The 27,536-nt window shown below is 39.3% G+C and overlaps 1 protein-coding gene across 1 annotated transcript; it reads right to left on the reverse strand.

Annotated features, from left to right (window-relative positions):
• Positions 1 to 2,447: 2,447 nt before the first annotated feature.
• On the reverse strand, positions 2,448 to 27,276 carry LOC140234438 (uncharacterized). The gene is made up of 26 exons (XM_072314484.1): positions 27,205 to 27,276; positions 25,443 to 25,485; positions 23,308 to 23,403; positions 22,821 to 22,991; positions 21,628 to 21,798; positions 21,013 to 21,174; positions 19,660 to 19,827; positions 19,020 to 19,190; positions 18,434 to 18,597; positions 17,426 to 17,482; positions 16,753 to 16,860; positions 15,857 to 16,126; positions 15,122 to 15,310; positions 14,234 to 14,366; positions 13,426 to 13,476; positions 12,707 to 12,999; positions 11,584 to 12,211; positions 10,804 to 10,940; positions 9,241 to 9,409; positions 8,544 to 8,654; positions 7,847 to 8,010; positions 6,831 to 6,938; positions 6,080 to 6,191; positions 5,285 to 5,381; positions 3,222 to 3,304; positions 2,448 to 2,653 (listed from the first exon to the last, which is right to left on the reverse strand). The coding sequence occupies exons 1-26, from the start codon at positions 27,274 to 27,276 to the stop codon at positions 2,553 to 2,555; spliced, it is 4,029 nt and encodes a 1,342-aa protein (XP_072170585.1). The 3' UTR covers positions 2,448 to 2,552.
• Positions 27,277 to 27,536: the final 260 nt, after the last annotated feature.

Genomic DNA, 27,536 nt, shown 5'->3' on the forward strand with positions numbered 1-27,536 from the left:
GATTTTCATCAATAATAAACTTTGAATTCCTCTTAGAATTGCATGCTCTTTAACATTCCATAAAGTGTCTGTTAAGTATTATCTTTTTATAAATATAAACAGTTCAAAAGATGAATCTTCACCGCAACCAATACCACGCCATCCCTTTAATCTTCAAAGGGAAACCAATCTCCTTCTTGGACACGTGCATTGTCATATCTCAGTAAAGGACACAAAAAATTGCCTCATCATCGACGTTGCCAAGGCGATTGATTACATCCGGCCTTTGTGAAGAGATGAAAACAATATGTCGGTTAACCTCTCCCATTTTCGCTCGTTGTGCAAGGTTGATATCACACATTATCGATGAATTGAACGTGTGATTGTGTGTGTGTGTGTGTGTGTGTGTGTGTGTGTGTGTGTGTGCGTGTGTGTGTATGTGTGTGGATGTGTGTGTGTGTGTGTGTGTGTGTGTGTGTGTGTGTCTGTGTGTCTGTGTGTGTGTGTTCATGGGTGCTTTCACGAGTTCGTGTATATGTCGGCTCAAAAACATAATGGCAACGTATTGCAGTGCTTTTCTGTTCATCAACTTATACTATTTTGTAAACAACAATTGGATAAATTCAGTTGTTCAGAGTGGTCTTTAAGCAACTTTAATATATGAAAAAAAGAAACCAATGCAATTCTGCACAAGGTTTTCCAGCAAGAACAACAGAAATTCGATTTCATCATCAACGTAGCCACGTTCTGATATATTTATTTGCAATACTTTTTGAAACTGTTCGGAAATTTAGAAGCTGCTTTAGTATAAAGTGAATGCTTCTGAAAAGGGAATAATTGACTTTATCCTAGGGAACGACGATTCTTATGCTGTCGTTTTAGAGAGGTACAGACACTTTACTGTAAAATTCTACTATTACAATTTTGTTAAATTCATCGGCATTATTGTTATTCAAAAAAGAAATGTCAAAATACAAATAACTTATTTTCCACATGCAGGGCAATTGACATGGTATGTCCATAGATATCACCGAAGGAAAAGTTGCTCAATTAAGAAATCTAATTATATTCATATAAATCATTTATGTAGACTGGAAGGAACAGGCAAAACGCTCAAATTTCAATATCACATGTCAGGTCTGTCAACATCAATACACGTAAGATAATCTACAGTGTATGAATAACAAGACAGTAAAAGTCACAAAACAAATTCTGGTCGTCACATTCCAAGATCAATCAAGCTAACATGATTTTATTGTTGTACATACATCTTTTCAATAGACTTAGTTAATAGCGTTTTGTTGATCTAGATATTCTACAGCACATTCGGAGCCTACCAATAAAATATATTATATTTACATGACGTGTTATGATATGACATTGTTATATTTTACGGAGTCATAATGTAAAAGTATTACAAGAAACACTGGCGTACGTACAATTCTTGTATGTCATCGAATCTTGGCTACATTGTAAACCTGTCATCTGTAATCCGATTAAAGTACACCTTATATAACCTACTTTGATAGACTTTTTACAGCATTCTTGGTTTTTCAACTATTGGCACAGTTATATTTACATAGTACATTATCCAGTGGCTTACCTCACTGTCGTTTAACGGGTTCTCATAAAATATATCGACTTTATTTACACTACGTGTTGCTAAGCACACTGTACAGCTATAAATACATTAACGTCACACTTGGCAAATTAGAATCTTTCGCATTACTTTTTTTTTCACATAGATTCATCGTAATATCACTCTTAAACAATTACAACTTGTCATTTTGTTCCCAGCTGAATGCATTTTAAGACAGCTCGCCTGACACAACGCCCACTTAATGTGTTTGTTTTAGGTCTCAAACTACAGATAATTGGGGGATAAAGATCAACTCGCGATCGCTAACGATGCTTTTAAAGAACCAGATCAACAGTGTCAACAGAAGGGGTATGTTATTGCTGGAAGTATCGAGTAAAGAAACCAGATTGAGGTAATGACAAACAGTATGCATGATTACTTTTAATGCTGTATTTGGCAAGGTCAGCAGTTTTTAATGCAATGTCAAAACTTTAAATGTGATGAAGAACTTGCAGGTTGTGATTATTAGCCTACATGTATATATGCTATGCTGACCAACCTGCTGACTATATTTTGAATAGATTGTATTCTACACCAAATTGATCAAACTACAGACTACAATATCTGACCACGAAATCTGACTGTTCCTGTTTGTGGTTCTTGTCTTGTGACGTCATTTCCTACGTGTAGCACATTATTCATTCAAGCAAAGGAAAAATGAAGATGTCTGCTAACCTTGAACAGTTCAAATGCCTTAGGGTGACTTTAATACTCCCTCCTCCGCCCCACCCCATGGGACCAATGGATTGTACAAGAGCCGCTAAGGGCTGTTTGTATTTTCAAACTATTCCTTCCAGAAATGAAGTTTTGAAGGGTTATGTTAGTTTTATTTTCCTATAATTCGCCAAAGATGTTCCAAGGATGTGTAAGTTGGTGGTCAAGTTTTACGTTGGTTTCATCTACTTGGTACACAGTATCGCGATTTGTACTTGGTTTAGCCTGACACCGAACCGGGCGTGTGAGGGCGTCTGTCGTTCAGATCTTCATATTTCTTGTTGTCGTACTGGCTCACGTCAATTATTTCCTGAGGCGAAAAACGAAGGAAAAAAATGCAATGCGTAAATATCTTAGCTCTTCAAACAATCCTTGTTCTAGATCTCATAGCTCTTATGAATCTATTTTATTGCTATCACCACAGATTTACATTTTATTTTGCAAAGCAGAACTTGGTCAATAATGCGACACATTTTAATCAGGTTTTCAATTAAGAATATGTGGAATTTGTGAGAAAGAAGAAAGAAAGAAAGAAAGATGGATAAAGAGAAGATAAATTAAGAAGAGAAGGAGAGATGATACCTCTTCTTGTACTGATCATAGACATGAACATATCTTTATTCTTTGCTTTCTTTGCTGCCTTTGTATCATTAGAAAAAATGCATGTCAAATTTTACACATTTCTATGTACATTCTGTTGAAAAAAAGAAAAGAGAAAAATAAAGTTTTAATTTAATTGAATATACAAGAGAGAAACTTGAGGCAAATAACGTGGCAGTCCTTTTCTGTTTTAGTTTATTGCTGCTTGCTGATATGTTGGTGTAAGAAGCGTTTAAAATGTTTGAATCTATAATATGTTCAGAGGTTTTTACCTTCTTTTCTGCGGCGATTTTTTCCAGAAGGAGGACAAGAGTCTTGAATGAGGGTCTCTTTCTCGGTTCCTCGTGCCAGCAGCTCCTCATGATGGAATATCTGGACAGAAAGACAAGACAAGACAGACAGCGGTTGAATTCTGATTCTCGGTATTGCCAACGCGCAGAAAACTTCTGCGCACGCTATAAAAGCTCTGTCACAGATGCACTGTGGGATTCCTCGATGACATTGTCGCTTCCGGTTGTCTTACGCGTGTCTTAGTACCCATGGAGTTCAATGCAATTTTCGTCGGCTTTTCTTTCGTTGCTGCTTTTTTTTCTTCATTACAATTCAAATAAATAAATAAAAAAAGAGGTTAGTATTTCAAAATGTTACTGACTTGCAGTCACTAGAGCCATGGTTCACTACGGCAAGGCTTCCATGTGCTGGTCAAAATGTATGATGGAAAGCAAAGAAATCGTCAAAAAAGGAGGGCTGCGCTTCTTGCTGAGATAGCAAACTGATTCAACTCTTTTTGCGCCAATGAAAAGGGCACTTCATCATACATGCATGCATTGGTGGTATGCCTTTCCACCCTGGCAAGCTTAGCAATGCTTTCTACTTGTTTATGATTGTGAAGTTGACGTCAAAATACAAGTGCTTACCGGACAAACAAAGCCAAGTGTATCTGCTATGGTATATACAGTCGATTTTAACTCCTTATAGAAGTAGAATAACTACATAAGGTTTATTACCACTTTGTCTAATATCGGATGGTCTACTTCCCATTCCGTCTAACACCATAACGGCTAAACTTATTTGGCCTATTATCAATTTCATCTAACGTCCGTTTGGTCTAATCCTCATTTGGTCTAATGCCCAGTTTGGCTAATTATCCTTTCGTCTATAATGACCAGGTGGTCTAAATGCAATTCTGTCTATTTGTTTGTTTGTTGTCTTTTTATTTCATTTTGCCTAATAAAATGTGAGTATTTAGACAAAGTGGTCATAGCCGGTCTTGAAGTAGACCAACTGGTAATGAGGCTAAGTGGCAATTGGACTACAGTATGTCCCGAAAAAAATTACAACGCGGCCTTCCGCAATGATATCTTTAAAAATAGTGAATGAATCTTAATAAAAATTCAGGGTATGAGACTATAACTCACTGCCAACATCTTACAGAAAACCCCATTCGATTTGCTTCAGTGGTCAAAGAGAAATACGGAATTTTGTAGAGGATATCGGGAATCTCTTCTGTCCAAGTTCTGTCTATTGTTCACACACAAGATCATCGAAATGCTAAACTCGGAAGAATCCGATTCATGACATGCTTTACAACAATCCACATTTCTCTGTGACCGCTTAACCAAATTGAATGGGGTTTTCTGCAAAATAGAGCTAAGATGTTATACCTTAAGAGTCTGAAGTAGCACGTACACAGGTTGATCATAATAGGTGTTATCAATTCGAAAATCTGATTGTAATTTTTGGGGCGACTTACTGCAGTATGTCCCCCAAAAAATTACAATAAGATTTTCGCATTGATAATGCCCAATATGATTAAATTTTTCAAATGCTACTTCAGGGTCTTGAAATATAACATTTTAGCTCTATTTTGCAGAAATCCCCATTCGATTTGGTTAAGCGGTCACAGAGAAATGTGGATTGTTGTAAAGCATGTCATGAATCATATTCTTCCGAGTTTAGCATTTCGATGATCTTGTGTGTGAACAATAGACAGAACTTGGACAGAAGAGATTCCCGACATCCTCTACAAAATTCCGTGTTTCTCTTTGACCTCTGAAGCAAATCGAATGGGGTTTTCTGTAAGATGTGGGCAATGAGTTATAGTTTCATACCCTGAATTTGTATTTAGATTGATTCACTGTTTTTAAAGATATCATTGCGGAGGGCCCCGTTGTAATTTTTTTGGGACATACTGTATATTATGGTCATTAGAAGAACTGGTTGTAGACGAAACGGGAGTAGACCATAACCTATGTTTGAGACTAAGTGACTATTAGACGTAGTGGGAGTAGACCAAGTGATAGATCACCGCTTAAGAATACCTGACGGGAAAAAAAAAAATCATAAACTCACAGCTCATCCGAACACTGGGGAGGCTTGTCCATGCGATAGCCAACTTGGATTTTGGATTTTATCTCCCGTGACGTCAGCCCGGGATAAGGCGTGGCTCCTGTTGTATCAAACAAATAATGAACATGTCATTGATAATTAATTGGACCTAAATCAAAATTCAAAATTATGATTAATTGTATGAGTATGTGAATATAACCCTGCTGGAAAGAACAGAGTGTCCCACAATGTGAAACATATCGTGAAACACAGTGTGAACACATTGCTAACACATTGAAAAATCTCTTCACATTCTTAGGATTCAAGTGTTTTAACATTGTGTTGTGAATCATGAATTCAGAGTGTGAAACAGAATATCATAACGTGGGCACTGTGAAAAACACATCATAGTGTGAAATCATCTTCACATAGAGTTTTCACATAGCCGACTATGTCAACACATTGTGAAAACACTGTGGGATACTGTGTTCTTCCCAGCACGGTATGTGTAGGAGTTATTGCAAAATTGTCCACTCACACAGCACTATGTGTATTATGTCATGATTGGGGCATTTCTGATCAATTCAAGGACAAAATCACCGCAGGTAGGCCCATTCCTGGTTCATAATAATAACATTTCTTACTACTCTTATCCGTTGCCGAAAAGTCCCGTGGATCCTCAGTCAATATACACCATCAGTCTACATACAATTTACTTTCTGACTTGCTGGGGTCAGTAGACATTTGCATATCCTTTACATGAAAAAAAAAAAGACAAATAGCCTTGCTCCCATACACTACAGATGAAATGATACGCACCGAAGCAGACCAGTTCCCAGAGTAGAACGCCAAAGGACCAGACGTCGCTCATTGGAGTGTAGACACTAGCGCAGATCGACTCAGGACTCATCCATCTTACTCCGAGTCGACCCTGAAAAGGTTGCACACCAGATGAAACGATTGAATGTTATCTTTATATCCTGAGAAAACTATCTTTGGAAGTACACAGTAATTACATATATTGGCTATCCAGCCATCTTGTCAGATGAAACAACAAAACAAAACAAAACAAAACAAAACGAAGACGTCGACCGACTTGCAAATGCCGGTACGAAGGCCGATCGCAGAAGAAAAAAAAAATGCGCATTTTTTTTTTTTTTTTTTTTTGGGGGGGGGGGGAGGGGTTGTTTTGCGTTTCACTCTCCACATGAAGCAGTGGAAAGGCCTCAATGCTTCTTTCACTTTTCCTGACATTGTAACATAGCCGCGGTCAAATAAGAAGTTTTAACTACGATTGTGACAATTTCCATGATATGCAGGGAGCAAATAGTCGACAGCATGGGCATGGTAGGGTAATCCTCCAATGTTAAATATCACCCACCCGAAATACTTATTATCCAATGATGTATATAAAATATGGTGAAGATATTGTTTATTCTTTCATATATCTCATTTAAGTAGTTTCTTATTATCTTGTAAAATGTTTAAACCTGAATCTCCATCTCAACCAAAACTATATCATCCCTCCAAGTTGGATAGGTTCAAAGGTCATAAAGTCAATGATTAGTACCTCGGCGATGTTCTCCACAACGTTGCGAACGCGACTGACGTTCGACACCTTGGCGATCAGTCGCTCGTTGAGGAGGATGTTGCGCGTTGTCAAGTCGCCATGGATGACCTGGATCAGGAATGATGCAAAAATGATGGAGCGATGGAGTGATGCTATCATGTGGATGGTGTTACCATGGTTACAACAAGTGAATCCTTGGGAGACAGTATAGCTAAACCACGAACGATTTCATTTTCGTCACAATCTCTTCAGTTTAGATGATGTCTATGACATTCATGTAACAAGCAAAACAAAAGACATGAAGGGAAGATGTGTACAATGGTTGTGGTACCGATGATCGAATCATTTTGATTGATTCAAATTCAAATTTGAATTTGAGGAGAATTCGCTTTGGTGTGTTTGTATTTCCTTGGGAAACGCTGTTCAAAGATGTATATGCAAACACGGAACGGTTTGAAACAATTTGGGCAGCTAACAATTCTGTCAACGCTTGCTTCGATATAAGTTGCCGATTTAGGGTAAATAATAGTAATAATAATAATTATCCAGGGTGGCCTCTTTAGTGTTACCCCTGTTCTACCAGAGGGCCCTACCATTATTATTATCCTAGCATTGCTATAGGTACCCATTTATACCCCTGGGTCGAAAAGGACATGACGGATAAAAACCGTCTTGTCCGAGGACGTATAGCACTGGGCGGGAATCGAACCTAAGAATTCGAAATTGAAAATCACTGAAGAGTCGCATTCACTATGCCACTGTGCCTCAACGGTTTAGTGCTTACTCCCTCTATAGCTATAGGGAAGTCATAAAATCATTACCCAATTAAGTGTAAAAATAATAATTTACCCTTGCAATTATGGCCAGTCGTTTTGAGTGATTTTTTTTTTTATGTAACACAAGGGCTGGGATACTCTTTCATGGTTTGTGAGAGGTGGTTTAAAATTTCAAGTCTGAAAAGATTAGTTCTGAAGCAATTTCTAAAATGGCAACTCTCGAGTCATCTCAATCCGTACCCGCTCAGAGGCGAGGAAGGCCATTCCTTTGGCCACGTGCACTGCGAACCGCAGGAAGATCACAGGAGGGGGCGGCTTAGCCCCGGCGACGCCCGGTCGGTTCCGGCGTAGGAAGACTTGGAGTGGACCCTTGGCAGCGTACTCTAGAACCATATAGTATGGATCTACAATAGAAAAAAAGTACCAATGATGCGAAATAAAAAGATAAGTACAGACCTCGTCATAGCATATGCCTGGGATTCAAAGTGTTACCTATACATGTAGGTCTCAGATGATGATAAGAACAAACGTACATAAGATTCTCTGTTGAGGCAGTGTCAAAAAGTCAACAAATTTGACTAATTAAGAAGAGACATTCCAAGAAAATGAAGATGCAATGCGATTTATTTATGAAGGATTTTGTCAAGAAGTTTTTCGTCTAATAAGAGTCGGTGTTATATGACAAATAACTTAAGTAAAGCACCTATATTTCACATTTCCAAAATGAATATGATAATGATTAAGATGTTCCGCTTGTAGAAGAAGCAACTGATTCATTCTGACTTTTTAGCAGATCCAGTATAAGGTAATCAATGACAATCAGCTCTCAACGAAAGTGACTGTATAAACGACTCCAATCTTCTACATGGAAAGGAAAAGCAATGTCGAGAACGCAAACGTAGCGAGCGTCCTTTATTTCATGACCCGGAAGTAATACCTGAGGAAGTGCAGCAGCCGAGGAAGGACACGACGTTCGGGTGAGCGCGAAGTCTCTTCATGGCTTCTAATTCTTTTAGGAAGGCTGCCTTACTCATAGCTGTCACGTTACCTGATTCACCAAAGGAAAAGGATATTCAAAAGAGAGAGAGAATGATATGAATGCAAGGCAAAAGATGAAAAAAAAATGTGCAAGTTATTTCTTGCACAAATTGAACATTGTGCTTCATCTATCAACTTACAAAATAAAAACATTGAAAGAAATAACCTCAAATCAAACAAAAATCCCATATTGCGTCATCCAAGTATAACAACAACAACAACATCAACAACAAATTAATACTGGAATCTGTGAATTTAGAATGTAAGGATATTCTCATCTTTCTTTCTTTCTCTCTTTTCTTCTTTTATTCCGCTATTCCTTCTGTTCTTCCTCCATCATCATCTTCTTTGTCTTCATAATTCAGTCCAACTCTCTGTGTGCAGTGTCATATTAGCTTTAGACTGTGCTGGGTTGTCGGCCACCTCCCTGATTGTATGTGCCATCACCCAAAGATGAAAGGCGTGAAAAACCAAAGTCATTAAGAGGTGTAAGTCTGAAAGGGAGGAGAATAGATCCCATGATTTTATTTTCGGTGAACAATACTGGTTTAAATGGAGGTTAAAAAGAGGGAGGAAAGACAGGGAGGAGTTCTTACGATTGAGAACTTTGACCACGGCTGCCATCGGTCCATCTTTGCCCGGCACTGAAGAAGCCCTGGCCCGATGGACAGAGCCGTACGTCCCTTGGGCAATCTCGTTGGCCAGTTGAATACTTTCTCGAGGCAGCTCGTAGAAGTTCTCGTTGAATTCATCCAGGTCGCTTTTCTGTGATGGAGAATAAAACGGGGGATGACTTTCATTGACAACGATGGCAGACATGATGTTGGTTGTCATCATAATCATGGCTAAGCATCATCATCATCATCATCATCATCATCATCATCATCATCATCATCACCAACATCATTACTATACCTCTACCATCACCACCCCACCATTCCGTAAAACATATCGTCTTTTTGTTAAGAAAGGTTTGAATCCGACTCATCATCACTGTTATCCTCCTCCCCCTCCTCCTCCTCCTCCTCCTCCACCTCCTCCTCCTCCTCCTCCTCCTCATCATCATCATCTGGTCATGGTCATGATCATGATCATGATCATGATCTTCTTCTTCTTCATCATCATCATCATCATCATCATCATCGTCATCTTCATCCCCATCATCATCACCATCTATATCATCATCACCACCACCTACCAGCATCTTCATTCTCATTGCTGTCCCCTGCGTTGAGTCTGTAATCGTCTGTACACTCACTATAAAGTATCATACAACATCCACAACTGCACCAAAAGAGACAAGCAATGGAATATCTGGGGGTTTTTTTGAATAAAAAACAAACAAACCAGAACTTCAACAACGACAACAACATCATCACCCTCTTCTTCATCATGACCATTATCGTCTTTGTCATTGTCACCATCATGACCATCACCGTTATCATCGTTTCCACTATCATCACATCGTCGCCATCAACATCGCCATCACCACTACTATCATCATCATTGTCGATGTCACCACTATTATCGTCATCACCATCTCCTTCGTCATTGTATCATCAGCAATACAGTGCACTCCCGTTATAACGAACATGGTTATATCGAAATTCCGGTTACAACGAAGTAGAAATTCAGACCGCAACATTATCCGCTCTATGTTCATTTTATTGTTTATTGGTTCGGTTATAAAGGAAATTTCGATGTAACGAAAGAAAACTGCCGGTCCCTAGGACTTCGTTATAACGGGAGTCCACTGTACCATCATCGTTAATATCAAGGCATCTTAATACTTCTCTCCGTATGCAGCTCTCGTTACTAATGTCAGTGAATGTACGCCAAATCTGACAGCACTCACTGGAGGTAATGTATGAATTCACGAATCTAATCTTTCGACGTCTTTATTCCAATTAAGTGGCATAACCCTTACCTTTTATGACTGTTGCTTTTTGTATGTTTGTTGTTGTTGTCGCTGCTGTTTGGTTCTTAATCTTTTTTTTTTCTTTTTTTTTCTCCTGTGCATAGACAGACTGTGTGGTGTCGCGAATCATGTGTTCATGGTGGAGAATTTAAATTCTGTCTCGTTAATTTTCTCCTTCAGTTCAGCCATCACTACATGTATGTTAATATGTCACTATGTTATCAACCCATAATTTCCGTACCTGTCTTGGCAAAGCTGCTACAGACTGTCTCTTGGCAGCAAGAGCGCTCGCAGGGGGCTTGGCACCCGATTCTGGCTCCGACTCTCTCCGCTGATTTACCGCTGGAGCTTGCTGAGCTGTAGGTGCAACGGCAGCGGCTGTGGTGTGGGAAGTAGTGGGTTTGTCACCAACGACTTATTAAAGGCAATATTTCCTTCCCCTGTCGGCATTGTTACGATTATGAACGACACATTTGTTTGTTTTCTCTCCTGTTTAATTCCGCACAAAATAACATTAGAACTGGGTTATAATATTTATGCTAAAATCCGTGTGCGATGTTAAACAGGATTTCGTGATGCATTAGCCGATATTTGCCAGAGCACGTCCGCTTTGTGAATTTATGCGCATCTCACAATGTCTCAATTCTTACGATAAAATATTACTCTTGTGCGTACTTATTTTGATCTCACTTTGAAACTTTAATGAATCCTCTCATCATAAGAGTTGGTTAAATTACCGCTCGATCGGATTATTCGCGAAACTCAAAAGAGATATCAACTGAAAAATTTTGAAAAACAAGAAGAAGTTAATCCTATGTGCCATCAAACCATGTGAGTGTATTTGGTTCACCTTTCGACACATTAGCACAGTGAAAGATCCAATGTAATAATAATCTCCGCTAATTATGCAAAGAACGTCATTTTTATATACCCTATTATTAAGTACACCTCCATGACGAAATAATGGGCTAATACAAATACTGATAGGAAACATGGTGGTGCAATTGACGAATATGCTCACCTGGTTTTGGTCCTGACTTTCCGTTCATCGCTTGTTGCATGGTTACGCCACCTTGCTGTCGCGGAGGTGCCTGCTTGGTGACTGCGAGTTTCCCACCAGTTGCCTGCTCCAATGTCATACCCCCACGTTGCGGGGGTTGCGGCTGTGCCGCGGTTTTCCCGCCGGTCGCTTGCGCCATCGTCATGCCGCCGCCACGCTGGGGAGCTTGAGGTTGCTGGGGTACCGCTGCTTTCTTACCTCCTGTCGCTTGCTCCAATGTCATCCCACCAGTCGGAGGTGGTTGCGGTTGGACCGCTTTTTTACCACCAGTTGCCTGCTCCATGGTCATTCCACCGCGGGCTGGTAGCTGCGGTTGAACCGGCTTTTTACCCGCTGTCGCCTGCTCCATGGTTATTCCGCCCTTCTGCGGAGGCTGCGGTTGAACCGCTTTCTTACCACCAGTAGCTTGTGCCATGGTCATACCACCACCCTTTGGCGGTTGAGGTTGGCCTTGCAGTTTTGCAGCGGCTTGTTGAGGTGCTTGGTTGGGTTGTTGTGCCCCTTGCGGCTTGCCTGCCGTCTTCCCTGCTACCGCTTGCTGTAGAGTCATGCCTCCGGTTAGTTGTCCGCTGGCTGCTTTGGCACCACCCTGTAAATCGGTAAGAAAAAAAAATAGCTTCATTAATGCAATAACCAAATTCTTGATATTTCTCTGCCAGTTTAAAACTGCTCCTGAATTATCATTTTTTTTTATCTTGTTCAATGGTAGCCTATACATTTTTCTTTTTTTTTTTTGTTTGATTGTACTTTTTATTGCTTATGTTTGTTTTCGTTATTTCAGTTGTGTCGTTTACTCTATCATTGTATGCAGTTTGTATGGATTTTGGGGTGTATGTGTGTGTGTGTGTGTGTGTGTGTGTGTGTTGTTCAAGGATTTGCCGAAAAACAGCTTTGCTGAAGCAAATTGCCGTGATTAAACAAAATAAACTGAACTAAACTAAATAGAACTGAAGAAATTACCTGTCAATATAAAGGGTAGAAAGAGGAAGACTTTTTTTGATTTATGATCTGATGGTATTGGAGATTCTGTCTTAATTGATTTAATTGATGTTGCCACAATTTTTCAGCAAAAATGTTAATGTACCTTTCCAGCTGTTGCTTGTTGAAGAGTCATTCCTCCCGTTGCATTTGGCGCCTTCTGCTGCTGGCTTTGTTGCACGGCAGGTTTGGCTCCTTTCCCGCCCAAAGCTTGCTGCAAGTTCATGCCACCCGCCGCACCTGTTGCTGTCGCCGCACCTTGTTGAGGCGGTTTTTGTTGCGCTTGGGCTTGTCCCTGGGCAGGTTTCTTGCCCGCTGTGGCCTGAGACATCGTGATGCCTCCGGCTTTAGCTGCGGGTTGTTGAGCTGGCGCCTTGGCATTCTTGGCTTCAACGCTTTCTGCTCAGCAAAAAATAAACATGAACAGTTGCATGTTTCTGAGTCATCACAGCTTATAAAGGCGTTTTGTGCACTTAACTAAATTTATTACTGCTAACCACTTCGAGGTTTGATTATTCATTCTTTTTTTGTCCGTTTTCCTTAGGGGTCATAGTGAAGTTTATCAGGCCAAATTATCACTTATCAATATTAGTGGCGTTTCACTCCAAAGAATAATGCTTGATAAACCTTGAAATTAATATGCGGTTTCTTGATTAGCTTTGGAGGCAGGTCTACTCAGTTGTTATTGCTGGTATTGTCTCACTTTAATGGCATGTAATTTTTGGTAGTCACACTCACACGATATAAAGCTCATAAGCAAATAGAGAAAAAAGCCTAAAAATATATTTGAAAATGTATTTAAAAAAATGTTTCAATATTACTTACTTCCTTGTCGAGCAGGCATCTGTGGTTTCGCCTTAGCGTCGGCTGCTTTACCTGGATTGCATATGGTAAAAAACATGACATTACATTTTCGACGATACATCAGCTACGGAAGAGATTATGAGGATTATAATCATTACACTATGTATTCATCTTCATATTGAGAAGCATCTTAATATCTAAAAACGTCATATTTAGAAGCGTCACTGAGCAAAAGATGAGTTTGGTGATAAACTTTTTTTTTTCTTCTTGATTTGCCGGTCAAGTGATGCAAATGATTTGCTGACTAAGATTCACCAGACATAACGTTCATACTTTATTTACTTCTCTAGCCACACCCTCTCTGTCATGTGTCTGTAGCTACCAGTCTATTTATTTATATATCTGTTTACCTGATTATCTATCTCTCTATCTCTCTAACCTCTTGAAAAATGGATAATATAATATCAGTCATCACACTACGATGTAGTAAATCATTTACACATGAACATAACACTCTTGTGTAAAACGTGTATCATTTTTTCAATGTGGTATGATTATTTCTTCCCCGACGACCTTGTTACAAACTACTGCAATCACTTGTCGAATATAACTGCTATGCGTACATTATACACTTGCCAGAAATCTCTTCTTTAAGCATCAAGTTGTCGTTACAGTATGTCAAACGGGTCTCAGCAAATCTTCTGAGAGTCAGGAGGAAAAAAAAACAACCAACTTTTGTTTTGAGTAGAATATAAAGAGTAAGCAAATTCAGGAAGAGCTCCTATTTTTATAAGTGTTACGTATAATATAGCAATGAAAACAGCTATACCTTGCATAACAGCAGTAATGGGTTCCCCGAGGATATCAGTCAGCCCAGCGAATGCTGGTGCTGGCCCTCCCGTTGTTCCCCCGGTGTTCTGTGACGCCTGGTGTCCAGCCATCTCCTTTAGCTGTGCGTCAAGCTATAGAAAGAGATAAAACACCCAATCGACATTATTCTGAAGATATTCTTTATCTGAAGTGTAAACTGAATGATTATAGCTCCTTTGGGTCTTCTTGTTCAAAATGTCATTATCATAATTATTCTTTATCCATACTTTTTCTCTCCTAATCTATTTCGGAGTATGTCAATCCACTGAATTTATCAATGTAATGGAAGTAATCTCTATCTGTTGCGTCATTTCTAAAGTCTATCCTTCCATAAGTTTGTTAGTCCATTAGAAAAAACAAAAACAAATTTCATGACTTTCCGAGGGTTTCGTCTTTAAAATCTTTCCACAAAACGAACACAGACTTAAAACCATCCGCGGTCCCCAATGTTGTCCATTGCCTCCTCGCTATACCACTTCTACCATAATCGAAAATACTTATGTATCTATCCGTCTAAATTCTACATATCTTTGTATATCTGTCTGCCTACCATTTGACCATTTCCATCTAAGAGTCTATCTGCCTGTTTCTTTCCGGAATAAAAAGAAAGCAATTAAAAATAGAAACAATGTCTGCATTATATCACAAAAAGCGGTCCGGGAATTTGCCGCACGCTACATGAAGCTAACACAAGGAGGATTCATTTTGTACACATCCTGCATAACGATGTCGTTACGCCAAAAATAATTATGGCATTAAAACTGTTATCTAGATGAGTTATTTCATGCATCCATCGATATCAGTGAATCGATAATGGACAACTGGATCGAATTTCCCTGATCGATACCTGCATCAGGTGCTGCATCATGACCGGCGTGGCAACGCGCTCTTCGTCTGTCGGTTCGGCCCGAAGTCCGAAGGAGCCCGAGTCCTCCCGCTCGATGCTGGCCGTAACCAGCCGAACATTCTTCTGGGGTTTCGGGCGACGATTTCCGGCTTTCTTCGGCGCGCCGGGCTGCCCCGCCGGCTCCTCGATCTATGACATGGGAAAATAAAGTCAAAGTCAAAAATCATTTACAAGGGAGTCTGGGTAGATACTGCATCCTGAGCAACAGGGCGTAGTGGGCGTTATTGTAGGCCTATCGTTGTTTTAATTTTTCTTCTCCTTCATTTTGTTCTTCTTCTTTCTTCTCCTCTCTTCTTCCCTTGCTATCATTAGGCCTACATGTATCATTATCAGTGTTATTGTTATCATTATTACTGTCATTTTTATCATTATCATTATCGTCATCAGTATGATTTCTTTTGCTTATGATTCAGTATTCCCGCAGTTACCATTGCTGTAATCATTTGAATTATTGTTAATGACTGATGATTTTCTTCAGAAATCATGCACTGTGCATTAAAAAAAATATAAAAAAAAAACAGTTTCCTCTGACTTTTGAACGTAAAGTGTTGGAGATGTTGCATGAAGAACAAAAAGAAACACGAGTACTGGAAGTTGACATCTGAAGATTTACGTGTCTTTCATACGGAAAAATAACTCATATCTTGGTACTCGAGATTTAAGAACCATTCTCACCTTCACCAGCGGTACGGTCGCTGAACTTTCCCCGGAGGCCGGCGGCGGAGGCGAGCTGGGAGTGCGCGGTCTCGAGGTTGACGAACCTGGTCTGGCTCTAGCAGTACCTGGTCTGTCTATAGCAGTGCCTGGTCTCGATGCAGCCGTTCCAGGTCTCGATGCCGCAGTGCCTGGTCTAGCACTACGCGGTCTCGCAGTACCAGGACGTGACAAAGATGATCCTGGTCTGGAGTCGGCGGTTCCTGGCCTACTGTTCAGCAAGTCGTCAAGCTGTTAAAAGAGGTGTACGTGAGCGGAAATTTTGTTTTGATTTTCCGTGTTCATTTTGACCAAAAAGAAAAAAGAAAAAAAGTATAAAAACAACAACCCATGAGTAAATTGAGTACAATGTTTCGGTAAATAGGCCTACATCATGAATAGTTTCAAGATCTGTCTTGAGTTCAGAGTTATGGTTGATTACGTAACACAGCGTCGCTCATGACGTCAAAACCCAGTAGGGTCGCTATCGATAGGGCTTTCTTATTCAACAACCACAATAGGAGTCTTTATTACACAAAGTTACAAGAACTACAGCGCTCACAAAATATTGGGGAATATCTGCTAACAAACTCTGCGAGATGACGGTTGTGAGGGCTTGTTATTGTGCTAATGACTATGTAAAGAGACCCACTGGGAGCCACCTATTTTTTTTTTTTTTGATGATTCTCTTATTCCATATAATGTGCATGCTACTTGTTAATGCTTTAATATTTCATAATTGATATGTCATGATATTGTCACATTATTTCATCTGTAATGTTCTCTAGACTAAAGTCACCATGTCATTAAGCTTTGAAATTAAAAGGAGAGTACGTAAAAAAAGAAATGTAAGTTGTTGCCATGATGACGAAACTTACGCCGAACTCTCCAAGGAGCGGATAATCCTCGTCGACACGCCCATTCTTCTTCAGTTTCGCCTTCAACTGTTGGCGGCGCTGTTTCTCGGCGGCACTCCTCTTGCCCTCCTATCAGAAGCACAGAGTGGAAAATTATGACCATGAATGACTCTCTTTGGTTTTCATACAGATGTTGTGTGTTCGAAAATGTTCTTTGCAATCGTCATATTATCTTATAGACCACGTGACGGATGTATGCGTCCATTTTGACTAGTACGAATTTTCACACATGCAAACACTATTATTATTTTGCATTTATCGATTTTATGTTTGTATCATAGAATAAGAATAAACTCTTGTATAATTCAGGGAAACTTTCAACACTCTCTATCTCATCAAACATGATCTTGCTGCAAGCATGCCCTGCCGAAGAGAACACAGTTTCCCACAGTGTGAAACACGTTATGAAACACAGTGTGGACACCATTTGAACACAGTGTGAAATCGAGCGTTTTAACATTGTGAAAACATCGTAAATCATCAATTCACAGTGTTGAACAGAACATTACGACGTGAAATCTCTTTGAAAAACCACATCACATCACACAGTTGATTATGTGAACACAGTGTGAACACACACTTTGGGACACTGTGTTCTTTTCAGCAGGGCAGGAAGAGGGGTCGCGTGTCTTACCGGTATAATGCTCATCTCTGCTGCCTCCTTGTACAGTTTATCCTTTTCTCGTTCCTCCTGTACAACGCAAACGAGAAGTGCAGACAGGGAGTTGGTTACAGTTCTATACGTGTTAAATGGTTATTCTTTGTGTGCTAAGTTAACAGGATGAAATACAGAAAGTCTTCTTTTAAAACTGGCAATATTTTTTTTTTCTTCAAAGTCAAGAGCCAGACAATGCTTGGGAACTTATGAACGGCACATCTTTTTATTTCACGTTTTTCATTTCGTAATAGAAACTTGGATAGCAGTGCATTTCATATATATCTTCTATACACTACAATCATGATAATGTCTTCAGCAAATGCGATACATCGGTAAAATTGACATCCGGTTAAATTCATTTGTTTGTTTGTTTGTTTGTTTGTTTGTTTGTTTGTTTGTTTGTTTGTTTGTTTGTGTTTTTCTATGTCACCCCATACACAGTGCTAGACTCTTCCCCATTTGTTGTTGTTGTTATTTTAAAGATCGAAAGAAGAGAGAGAGAGAAATGGGGCCCTATACAAATAATTTGCCCCAGACAGCACTTATAACATAAAACAAACATTATAGATCTTAAAGAGATATAAACAAGAATATTAAATGCATACCAAGTCTCCTCGAGGGAGCTCATATCGTCTCCACGAGGGAGCTCATATTGTCTCCACAAAGGAGCTCATAAAGTCTCCACGAGGGAGCTCATATTGTCTCCATAAAGGAGCTCATTACGTCTCCACGAGGGAGCTCATTTCTCCACAATACTTTCTCCTTTCAAGAGCCGAACCGTTGAATATGACAGAAGAAAAACTCAGACGATCCTTTGCCTCACCTCTTTCAGCGCTAGATTTAAAAAAAAAAAGACAAAATCTTATATCTCTCAGAGGATAAAACATTTGTGGGGAAGATTCGGGTAGACCTCCAACAAATTCTTTCGGTTTTTTTTTTTTTTTTTTTTTTTTTTTTTGCCGTGAGTGCTGTGACCCTGCTTACCAAGAGCTTCTTCTTCTTCCGGTTCAGCTGGTACTTCCTGATGAGGAGCCCAATGATGAGGATGATGGTGAACACGCCCAGGATGCCGAAGATGATGGACAGGATGAGGGCGTAGTCGACGTTTCGCTGCTTCCTCGTCACGTGACGCACGTAATCGGGAGGCACTGCGGGCGGGACGAACAATGGTACCAGCGAATCAATATAACAGATTATTGACATTGTCTGCGTTGATTGATGTACAGCTGTATTTGTGTGTGTGAGTGTGTGTGTGTGTGTGTGTGTGTGTGTGTGTGGGTGGGTGTGGGTGTGGGTGTGTGTGTGTGTGTGAGAGAGAGAGAGAGAGAGAGCTTTTCACGCCTAACTCACAATGATGACTAAGGTATAGGATGTATTATCCGCTCCAATGTTAAGACAAAAAGAAAATCCAACAGAAATACAATACTGTTCATGCAGTACTCCGAAATAGCATGCTATTTGCTATCTATCATAAAGAATAGATATTTTGCCAAAGCATCTGTTCTGGTAATTATCAATCAACTCTTAATCAATGAGCGATTTAAATCTACAAATGATAGTAATCGTATACCTGGACACGTGTGCGAGAAACACTGCTTCTCTTCGGAGGAGTGGTCTTCTACAGGACACTCCTTCCCACCGTTCTTCGGCCGAGGATTGGTGCACGTCCTCACGCGGGTTTCCACGCCGCGCCCACACGTTTTGCTGCACGACGACCACTCGGTCCAGTCAGACCACGCCCCTATAGACGCCAAGCAGAGATTACATGGACATGGCCAATAAGCATGTTAACATATTAAAACCGTGCTATTTTTATAAAATACACATTGAACGATAACAGTAATGATGCTGAAGATATTAATAGAAATGAAAAGGGTAATAATAATAATAATGATAATGATGATAATAATGATAATGATTATCATAGTAATTATCTTCAATTAAATGAATTATTCAAAATCATCTAGGAACATCATTATGTAAGATCAATCAAATAGATAATAATACGAACAAAAATAATTAAGACAGAGATAGAGACGGACAGGCAGACAGACAGACAGAGGGGGACTTCGTGCAGGAAACATTATCATTAACCCTATTTTGCACTTTGAGAATGTTGATTGCCGATTGTCGGTGCAGACACTATACACATGGTCTAAGTTTGTCCCACAGAAAGGGTTAAATAACATTCGAGCTGATTTCACACTCACCGTTCTGTACACACTTGAATCCCGTACAATCCCCGTAGGATTCGTAGTCAGAGCCCGGGCAGTCGGCCCCGCCGCGCAAGGGAGGCGGGTTGTCGCACGTCCGTGTCTTCTCCCCGCGGCATGTTTCATCGCAAGAAATAATATTCCACTCACTCCACTGGCCATCAACTGCATAGTTTAGAAAAGGAGGGAATTGGGATGAGTGGAAATAACTTCTTAAATATACCAGGGGCATGATAAGAGTGATAATCAGTTTTGACCTGCAGTATAGCAAGTGAACCCAACCATCATGATTGTAATGGAATTTCATTAAAAAACCCCACACAAAACACATTATTTGCAAATGTTCTTACCTTTATCAGCGCTTGTGAGTGATATCGCAGATACAGCATAGAACGTTATGGCGATTTTTTTTTTCCCTTCATATCTTGTAAAGTCATGAAATTAAAAGAAAGGGCGAGGTTATTATTGAAAAGACTGAAAGATATGCCTCTGGCTCAAGAAGATACTATGTAATCAAACATTTCAAAAATTGTCGCTTTCCTAGAACATGTTCTCAAAGTAGATTAAAAATGTATGCATATCAAGAGATCGAAATAGTTAAATTTTGAAAAATATAGCATTCATCAAAACGCGAGTACAGAAGGCAACATAGTTGTGCTGATGAAATGATACGATCTAAACACTGTAGCAGCGCACTTTGTATTGATTGGCGCTGATGCGGGAAATCGATATAACGAACAAAAAAGCTTCGTTGGTCATAGGCCAGAACGTTTATACCATGAAAACATTATTACTTTCAGGACGGACTACTGTCACTATCATGATTATCAAACTTGATGTCAATCATATACTTTTTTTTTCCGGTATGCACATTAAAAGTTTCAACATTATATTCGTATGTTACTTGTTCAATAAAGTGCTACTGACAAAGACAGAAGCGAATAAGTAATCTGATCCAACTACATTTTTATGTCTCCCTGTTTTGAACTGTCAACTTGACCACGATCTTTACCTTCAGTTTGACTTGAAACCTTGTTAAAGGAGCCTAGAGAATAGTAATTTATACAAGTATTATCGAGAAAGGCAGGAACTTGGTAGTATTCTTGTTTCAAACGATTAATTTTGGAAAGAGGGACAAGTCATCTAAAAAACGGTTATAAATGTTTCCTCTTGTTCTTAACCTGTGACCAGTAACGTCGTTAAACTCTCTGCACCTTCTTAATCTTTCTCTTTGGTATCTTATCTACTATTCTTAAGATTTTCCCACATTAAAGACGGGTTCTGTTAAAGAATGTATATTGGTTCTCAGTTGTTCTCAGGCTCAACAAGCACCAAGTTTTATTGACTTACCAGGACAATCTAAGATGCTGCATCCTGACACGTAGATATCGTCACCGACACAGTCATTCCCGCCGAACTGCGGGGCTGGGTTGTTGCACGACCGATACCGGTACTTCTCACAGGCAGTGTTACACGCCGTGTAGGCTCCCCAAGGACCCCAATTTCCATGGACTATGAAAAAACAAATGCGAAAAAAAGGTTGAGCAAAATTATCACGTTGAATTGAATAGGACATTGCTTTCCTTTGAACATAGAATACATTTGGGCAAGTAATTATATCGCTCAGACTGCGCCAAACCAAAATTTGTAAATAAATTGTTTTAACACTTTTTCATGCCGTATACTAACTTTATATACATGTAGTACAGCGGTATCAAGCATCTGATAATGTCATGTTTTTCACAGTTCGATGAAAGAAAAATAATTTATTCTACCATGTAACGATGGTTTGACCAAAATTATTTTCCCAACAAAAAGCTTGTTTCACGGAAAGGAAAAGAAAGGTATTAGTCTTTCGCACTAGACAAATTCAAAGGATCCAAGCTTTAATATTAATAAACCCCTATCAGTGGCACTGACTTATCCGATGACCACTGAATGTTCAGAAAGTGACCCTAAACTCACTTGGACATATCACGTCTCCGCAGCTCTGCGTCTGTTCGGTCTCTCCGGTACAGTTTGCCCCACCGTAGGCCGGGGCTGGGTCGGAACAGGACCTGGTCCTAGTCTGCATCCCTCCACCGCACGTCACGGAACAGGCGCTCCAGTCGGAGTAGTTAGACCAAGCCCCATCAACTGATCCAAGGCGGAGGAAAGCAAGAAACAGACGCTTTGTTAGACCCTTTCTGGCTTATCGCCAAGAAGCTACAAAGTCATGAAAATTAGGGTTTTCATTATCATTATGCTTTCATTCACAGTTCATATATTAGGGCCTTGATTTATTTTCAAATGCCCTTGTTACCACTGATTACGCGTAGATCTAAGATTTGGACGCTTGGCACTGATATTGGTGATGATGTAAGATCTGAAGTGAAGAGAAATGACAGAACACGATATCATCCTGAATATCATGGTCACAGTTGTTTTCTGACAAGAACCGACGTACAGTGAAATGGGTCGTTTTGTTTCTTCAAAAGATCTGTCTTATACTGACAGGCCGTCCGTCAGTATCTTTTGTGTCAATGTTCATCTCCAACCATGCACGTACAAGATAAACCAAAAAAAAAATTGTCATGAAATAAAAAAGAAAGTGGGAAGGAATTAGATATGATGATATGCAAACAAATCTGTATAAAAACCGACTACTTTCTGTTTCAGCATAAATTTGTTTGGTTTGCCCCTTGTTATTTTGTGATAAATCAAAGATGATCCTTTTTTTTTGTAATGCAATAATCATCTATGCAATAATATGTCTTCCTTGCACTTTGGGAATTATCAATCTTTACAAGATTAAAGCAGAGAAGGGAAGAGTGGCTGATTTGGGTACCTGTTTTCATTTCTTCATGTCACTGCTACAGGACTAAAGAGGCTTTACTTGAGTTGCTTGTGCCGCTGAAAATTCCATACCGATTCCTTTTTTCCACTTTGCTTCATGACGCATTTTTACAGAATCTATTCGAAAGCTAAAACAAAGACATCTGTGTATTCATAATTGTATAAACCGTCTGCTAAAACAGTTCTTCTTGTTGTTATATGAGAAATGTATTAATCAATTCCTTGATTGATTCATTTCGCATACAACTTTCAGGAATTTGTAGTGTTAAGTTCTAATCATTGTTGGCGTGGTCAGGAAAACTAGTCACATGTACTGCTGTTACCTGGACACGGGTCGTTGTTACACGATCCCTGTTCCATCTCGAAACCGGTGCAGTTGGCGCCACCATTGGAGGGTGGCGGGTTGTTACATCGTCTAAATCGGACCGTCAGTCCCCCGGCACACGTGTGCGTACAGGTGTGCCATTCGCCCCAGTCTCCCCATCCACCGTCAACTAGCAATAGACAAAGATTAACGAAGGTTAGTGAATGGATATGATGACTTCCAGTTATTTATGGAATATAAGACAATAACCAAAGTATGAGAGACTAATTACCAGAATCCACAAATGAAATCTCATCCTGCCGCTAAAAATGCAATCTTAAACCATACGAGTGCAAGCAAGAGTTTCTTTACTGATACAGCTGGAAATTTTCTGTCTTAGTAGCATTTGCACGTAGTGGGTTACAATTGCAATCAGTATTACTATTGTTATTATTCATTTCAAAGCTTTAAATCTTACAAAGATGGATGTAGTCATCAAACCATACCTGCTGATGAGTTGCCATCGGATAGTGTCGTCGTCTGTTGGGTGAACTCCTCGGTAGTGTACTGACTCGGTAGGGTGACGGAAATAGTGGTTTCCCCTGAAATAAGAATCAGAACACACAAACAAAATATAGAAATGATTTCAATTATGGTTTAAACCTCGAATTTAGACAACTTTGGCAGCTAGTAAAGGCGAACGATAATGGAACAATACTAAAGCAGTACGCCGGTACTCCAAGAATCGAATGCGAAGCGTTACTCTCGCATCATAAGGAATATTGGTGATAGAGGAAACCATGGCGTATTGCAAATATGTAGCTTCCTATTCCTGTTGTTGTTGTTGTTGTTGTTGTTGTTGTTGTTGTTGTTGTTGTTGTTGTTGTTGTTGCTTTGATGTGATGGTTTTATACAACAAATCAAGGAATTTTCCCCATGGTAAAGCTATTTTATGGTGACGAAGGCAATGAGTGACATAATTACGACACAAGTTTGTCTCAATTGTTACATTTGCCCTACTTTCAAACCGGGCAAAGATCGTTCTTTGAATAGCAAATCTTCGATATCAATGTTTTTGCTTGTTTGCTTTGAAACTAATATTGACCATGATCACATGTTCACAAATCAGTTTCATTGGTCACGTATCTAACCGTAAGACGTGACAAAATTTGTGCTTCGACGATACTGTTTTTACTTTCTCTACTAAATAAACTAATTTCTTCAAAGGCGTGTATTTCTCATTCTTCAAAATGTCTTATGCTTCTGAGAGATTTTGAAGACAAAAGAAAAAAAAATGTAATGATAAGACACGAAAGAATGATAAGAAAATGCATAGAATATTTCATGACGTGAAAAGTAGAACAGGCCACACCAGGGACCCTTTCAAAATGGCGCTGACTGAAGGCATTTCGCAAGTTGTCGTCACTTATTGATGATTTTATTCCCCAAATGTTTTCTGCACGTCCCGATCGATCAATTCTATTGTCCTTCTAGAGTGAGACTTTTGTTGACAAGCCCTGTCAGGGACCTCTCGCCCAACGTGCCAATGAAAGGCATTATTGATTTCGCATGTGTCAACTAAGTATAGACCACGGCTGCCATTTTGGAAGCGTGAAATGTATCTCGAATTTTCGAAATTTGCACCCCTTTTTCCTCTCACTTTTGTACGGAAGCCATGCAAGAAGTACGATTGATTACACTGGCAAATATTAAGGAAAATGTGTTCGTGATGGAATGCACGTAAATGCCTATATAGCTACCACAGTGACTGTGTAACTGCGGGTTCACAACGGTTTTATGGTTTTTACAGTCTCCCAATTGTTCTGACACCCTAGCCCGGCCAAGGGTTGGAATCATCAATCTTTGTTCGTGATGAGTACATCAGTGTTGCATATAATGTTTCTGCCATTAATTGACTATCACTATCAATGAATCAGGAGACGGAATTACGATTCATAGAGACGCCCTATCTACATTACACTAAATAATATTCTCAATATTAAATTCATGTACGCCAGACATATGCGGGGTATATCATATCAAAATATCATCATGAAACGATACTAACGGACACTTTCGGTCTCATTCTCAGTTTCATGTTGTTTCTTTTCATTCATTTAAATTCACACTTCTTTATTTGAAACGTACAAAATAAAGCAAACGGGTTGGAGTAAATTAAAAACATGAAAGCAATTCTGAAGAAAGCGTATGACTTTCACGTAAGACGCCAACAACACATCGACAATTATTATTTTCAAAAGGGAGAAATCAAAATGTATCACTGGCTTTTCTAAACCAGATCCCGGGATTTACCGGTAAAAATGACGTAGTTTTGACACAAATACTAAAAACAAACAAACAAACAAACAAACAAGAAAATAATGTGCAACACACATGACACATGGAACAAAATGCACATTGGAATACAGACCAAAGCGTAGTATTAAGGTATATCACAGCAAGCGGATTTACGTTCATAATCTAAATAAGGGAGTGTTTTAACTGTCATAGAAATTACACTGATATGACTGATGTTGCAGCATGAACCACTTTATACACCTTTACGTCTTTTGATGAACTAACTGCTATAAAGTACTGCTAAACTCGGCAATTCACCCAAAGTTGGCAGGTTTTAACTCACCTCTCACACAGTTGGACTGAAAACATGCGATGAAGGCCAAAATCTATAGGTGAGGAGAGAAAAGTTGAAACAAACTCACATAAGTTCGACGACCACGAGAACAAACTAGTTTCCATTCATCGGTATAAAAAAATTGGTTGACTATGGTTATCATTGTGAACTTTCCATGTATATTGAATCCAGTTTCACGTTGGGAATTTACCTTGCAAAATGATAATGTTGAATAACTAAGTTGTAAATGCTAACAAAGTTTATTTCATTACACTTTCTTTTTCTTTATTCAGGAATTCAATCCTTTAGTGCAGTTGTCATGGTTGTTTGTTAAAACTGAAAAACACGTCGAATATTCAGCATCATAATATACCTTCTTCCACACTTCCCCTTGTAGCTGGTTTAAACCTTAGTTAACAAGGTAACATATTGCTTACAAAGAACCAGGCAAGTTGCTTGATATAGTCCCATTTTCTCTCTCTTCTTTTCTTTAAAACAACAAACAACAAACCACGAAAACACGCCCGTTATGATACCAAAGGGAATTACCATGGTTTCAAAGTCAAGGAGCTGAATTTGTTCTTGTCTCTCGTTAAATCAATGGTTAGTAATACAGACAGTCCAAGAGATAACTCAATGCATGTCATATGATTATTCTAATGGGTCCGCAGACATAATATATGAGTTTTGCTTATTTTTCGTTGTTTATTTTTAAAAGTCAGTAACAATGTTCAGAAATGTACTTAAAAATTCATGATGGTCATAGATTAAAGGGTGCGTACAGTTCTGGTTGAGGTGAGGATTTAGCATTTAACGTTTTGCGAGATATTCAGAAACCACTCTATAAGATGTCAAAGAGCATGCAATTCTAAGGGGTATCAAAAGTTTATTTGATGAAAATCGGTTTTGAAATGGCTGAGATATCTAAAAACAAGGTGAAACAAAGAAATCCTAATAAAAGTGTGGCCTGTCGTCTTTTATTATTATCACTTTTTTGGATATCTCAGCCATTTGAAAACCAATTTTCATCAAATAAACGTTGAATTCTTCTTAAAATTACATGTTCTTTCATATTTCATAAGAGGTTTCTCATCATCTCACTTAGGAATGTTCAAAACATGAATCCCCACCTCAACCAGTACTGTACAGTCCCTTTAATCCTTGATTACACCAGGAAAAATAGATAAAAGATTCACGAACATCTCGTTTTGCTTACCAAAATAAACAAAGAAAACCGTAAGGACGCCATCTTGTCATCCCTAGTAGCATTCTACGCACTGTCACTGATATTCCGTTTACATCACACCGCGACACTCGGCTTTCGTGTCGTGAAATACTCCCGAAAGCTTAATTTTCCAAGCGATGGTGATGTCCAACAAGAGGTCCCCTCTCCTTTGGAGTTTAGCGGAAGAGTTTGGTACTAGCTAACGATAAAAACCCTTTCCAGTAGAAGGGGATATCTTTAATCGAGCATGGCGAGTCTCACACGAAACATCAGCCAACTATGGAGATGTCCCGGACCTCGCGCTGTACCTGCTTACTCTGCTTGTGCGTATCGTCTGTAAACCTCTTCCTTTTCTCTCAAAAGACTCACCCCCTTTCGCTCCAATGTTATGTATAATCCTCTTAATCGATCTTCGCTTATCGACGTCACAAGAGTCTGTTATAGATTCGCATCGTCGTCTTCTTCTACGTTCCCAGTTCGGTTATATGCAAATCTATCGATCGTCTTGTGAAGTTATTGATTGATGGTGAAGAGGGATTTAGTAACCTTTTGGCGTATAGCTGCAGTCTGGAGACCACGTCGGTCCTGATGTGCCGGTCCTGACCAGACCGTATTCATCTTTGTCATACGATGTTTTATGTCAGTAGAGAAAGCAGTTGCTGCAAAATGAAAATCAGCGCATAGTTATGTGTGAGGTTTCAATCATTCAGTTCAAGGTTTTCTTTTCTATCAATTTTTTTTTTTATTTTTGGAAGACCAAATAAAGACAAACTTCGGCTGGCGTAATCACCACCAATTAACATAATTATATAACGACTGAATAATATTGTATGGTATTCTTTCAGTAATTAACATCACTCCATTCTCCCTTTATATCA

Source organism: Diadema setosum, chromosome 10, assembly GCF_964275005.1.
Source record: "Diadema setosum chromosome 10, eeDiaSeto1, whole genome shotgun sequence".
NCBI classification, from domain to species: Eukaryota; Metazoa; Echinodermata; class Echinoidea; order Diadematoida; family Diadematidae; genus Diadema; species Diadema setosum.

Bases quoted from the DNA above. Each gene is read 5' to 3' on its own strand.
- LOC140234438 (XM_072314484.1), bottom strand. From the start codon at position 27,276: ATGAATACGGTCTGGTCAGGACCGGCACATCAGGACCGACGTGGTCTC. The intron at 23,404-25,442 runs GTGAGTTAAAAC...TTCTTATTTCAG, and splicing joins TCAGTCCAACTGTGTGAGAG to GGGAAACCACTATTTCCGTC. The intron at 6,192-6,830 runs GTACTAATCATT...CAACCTTTTCAG, and splicing joins TTGTGGAGAACATCGCCGAG to GGTCGACTCGGAGTAAGATG.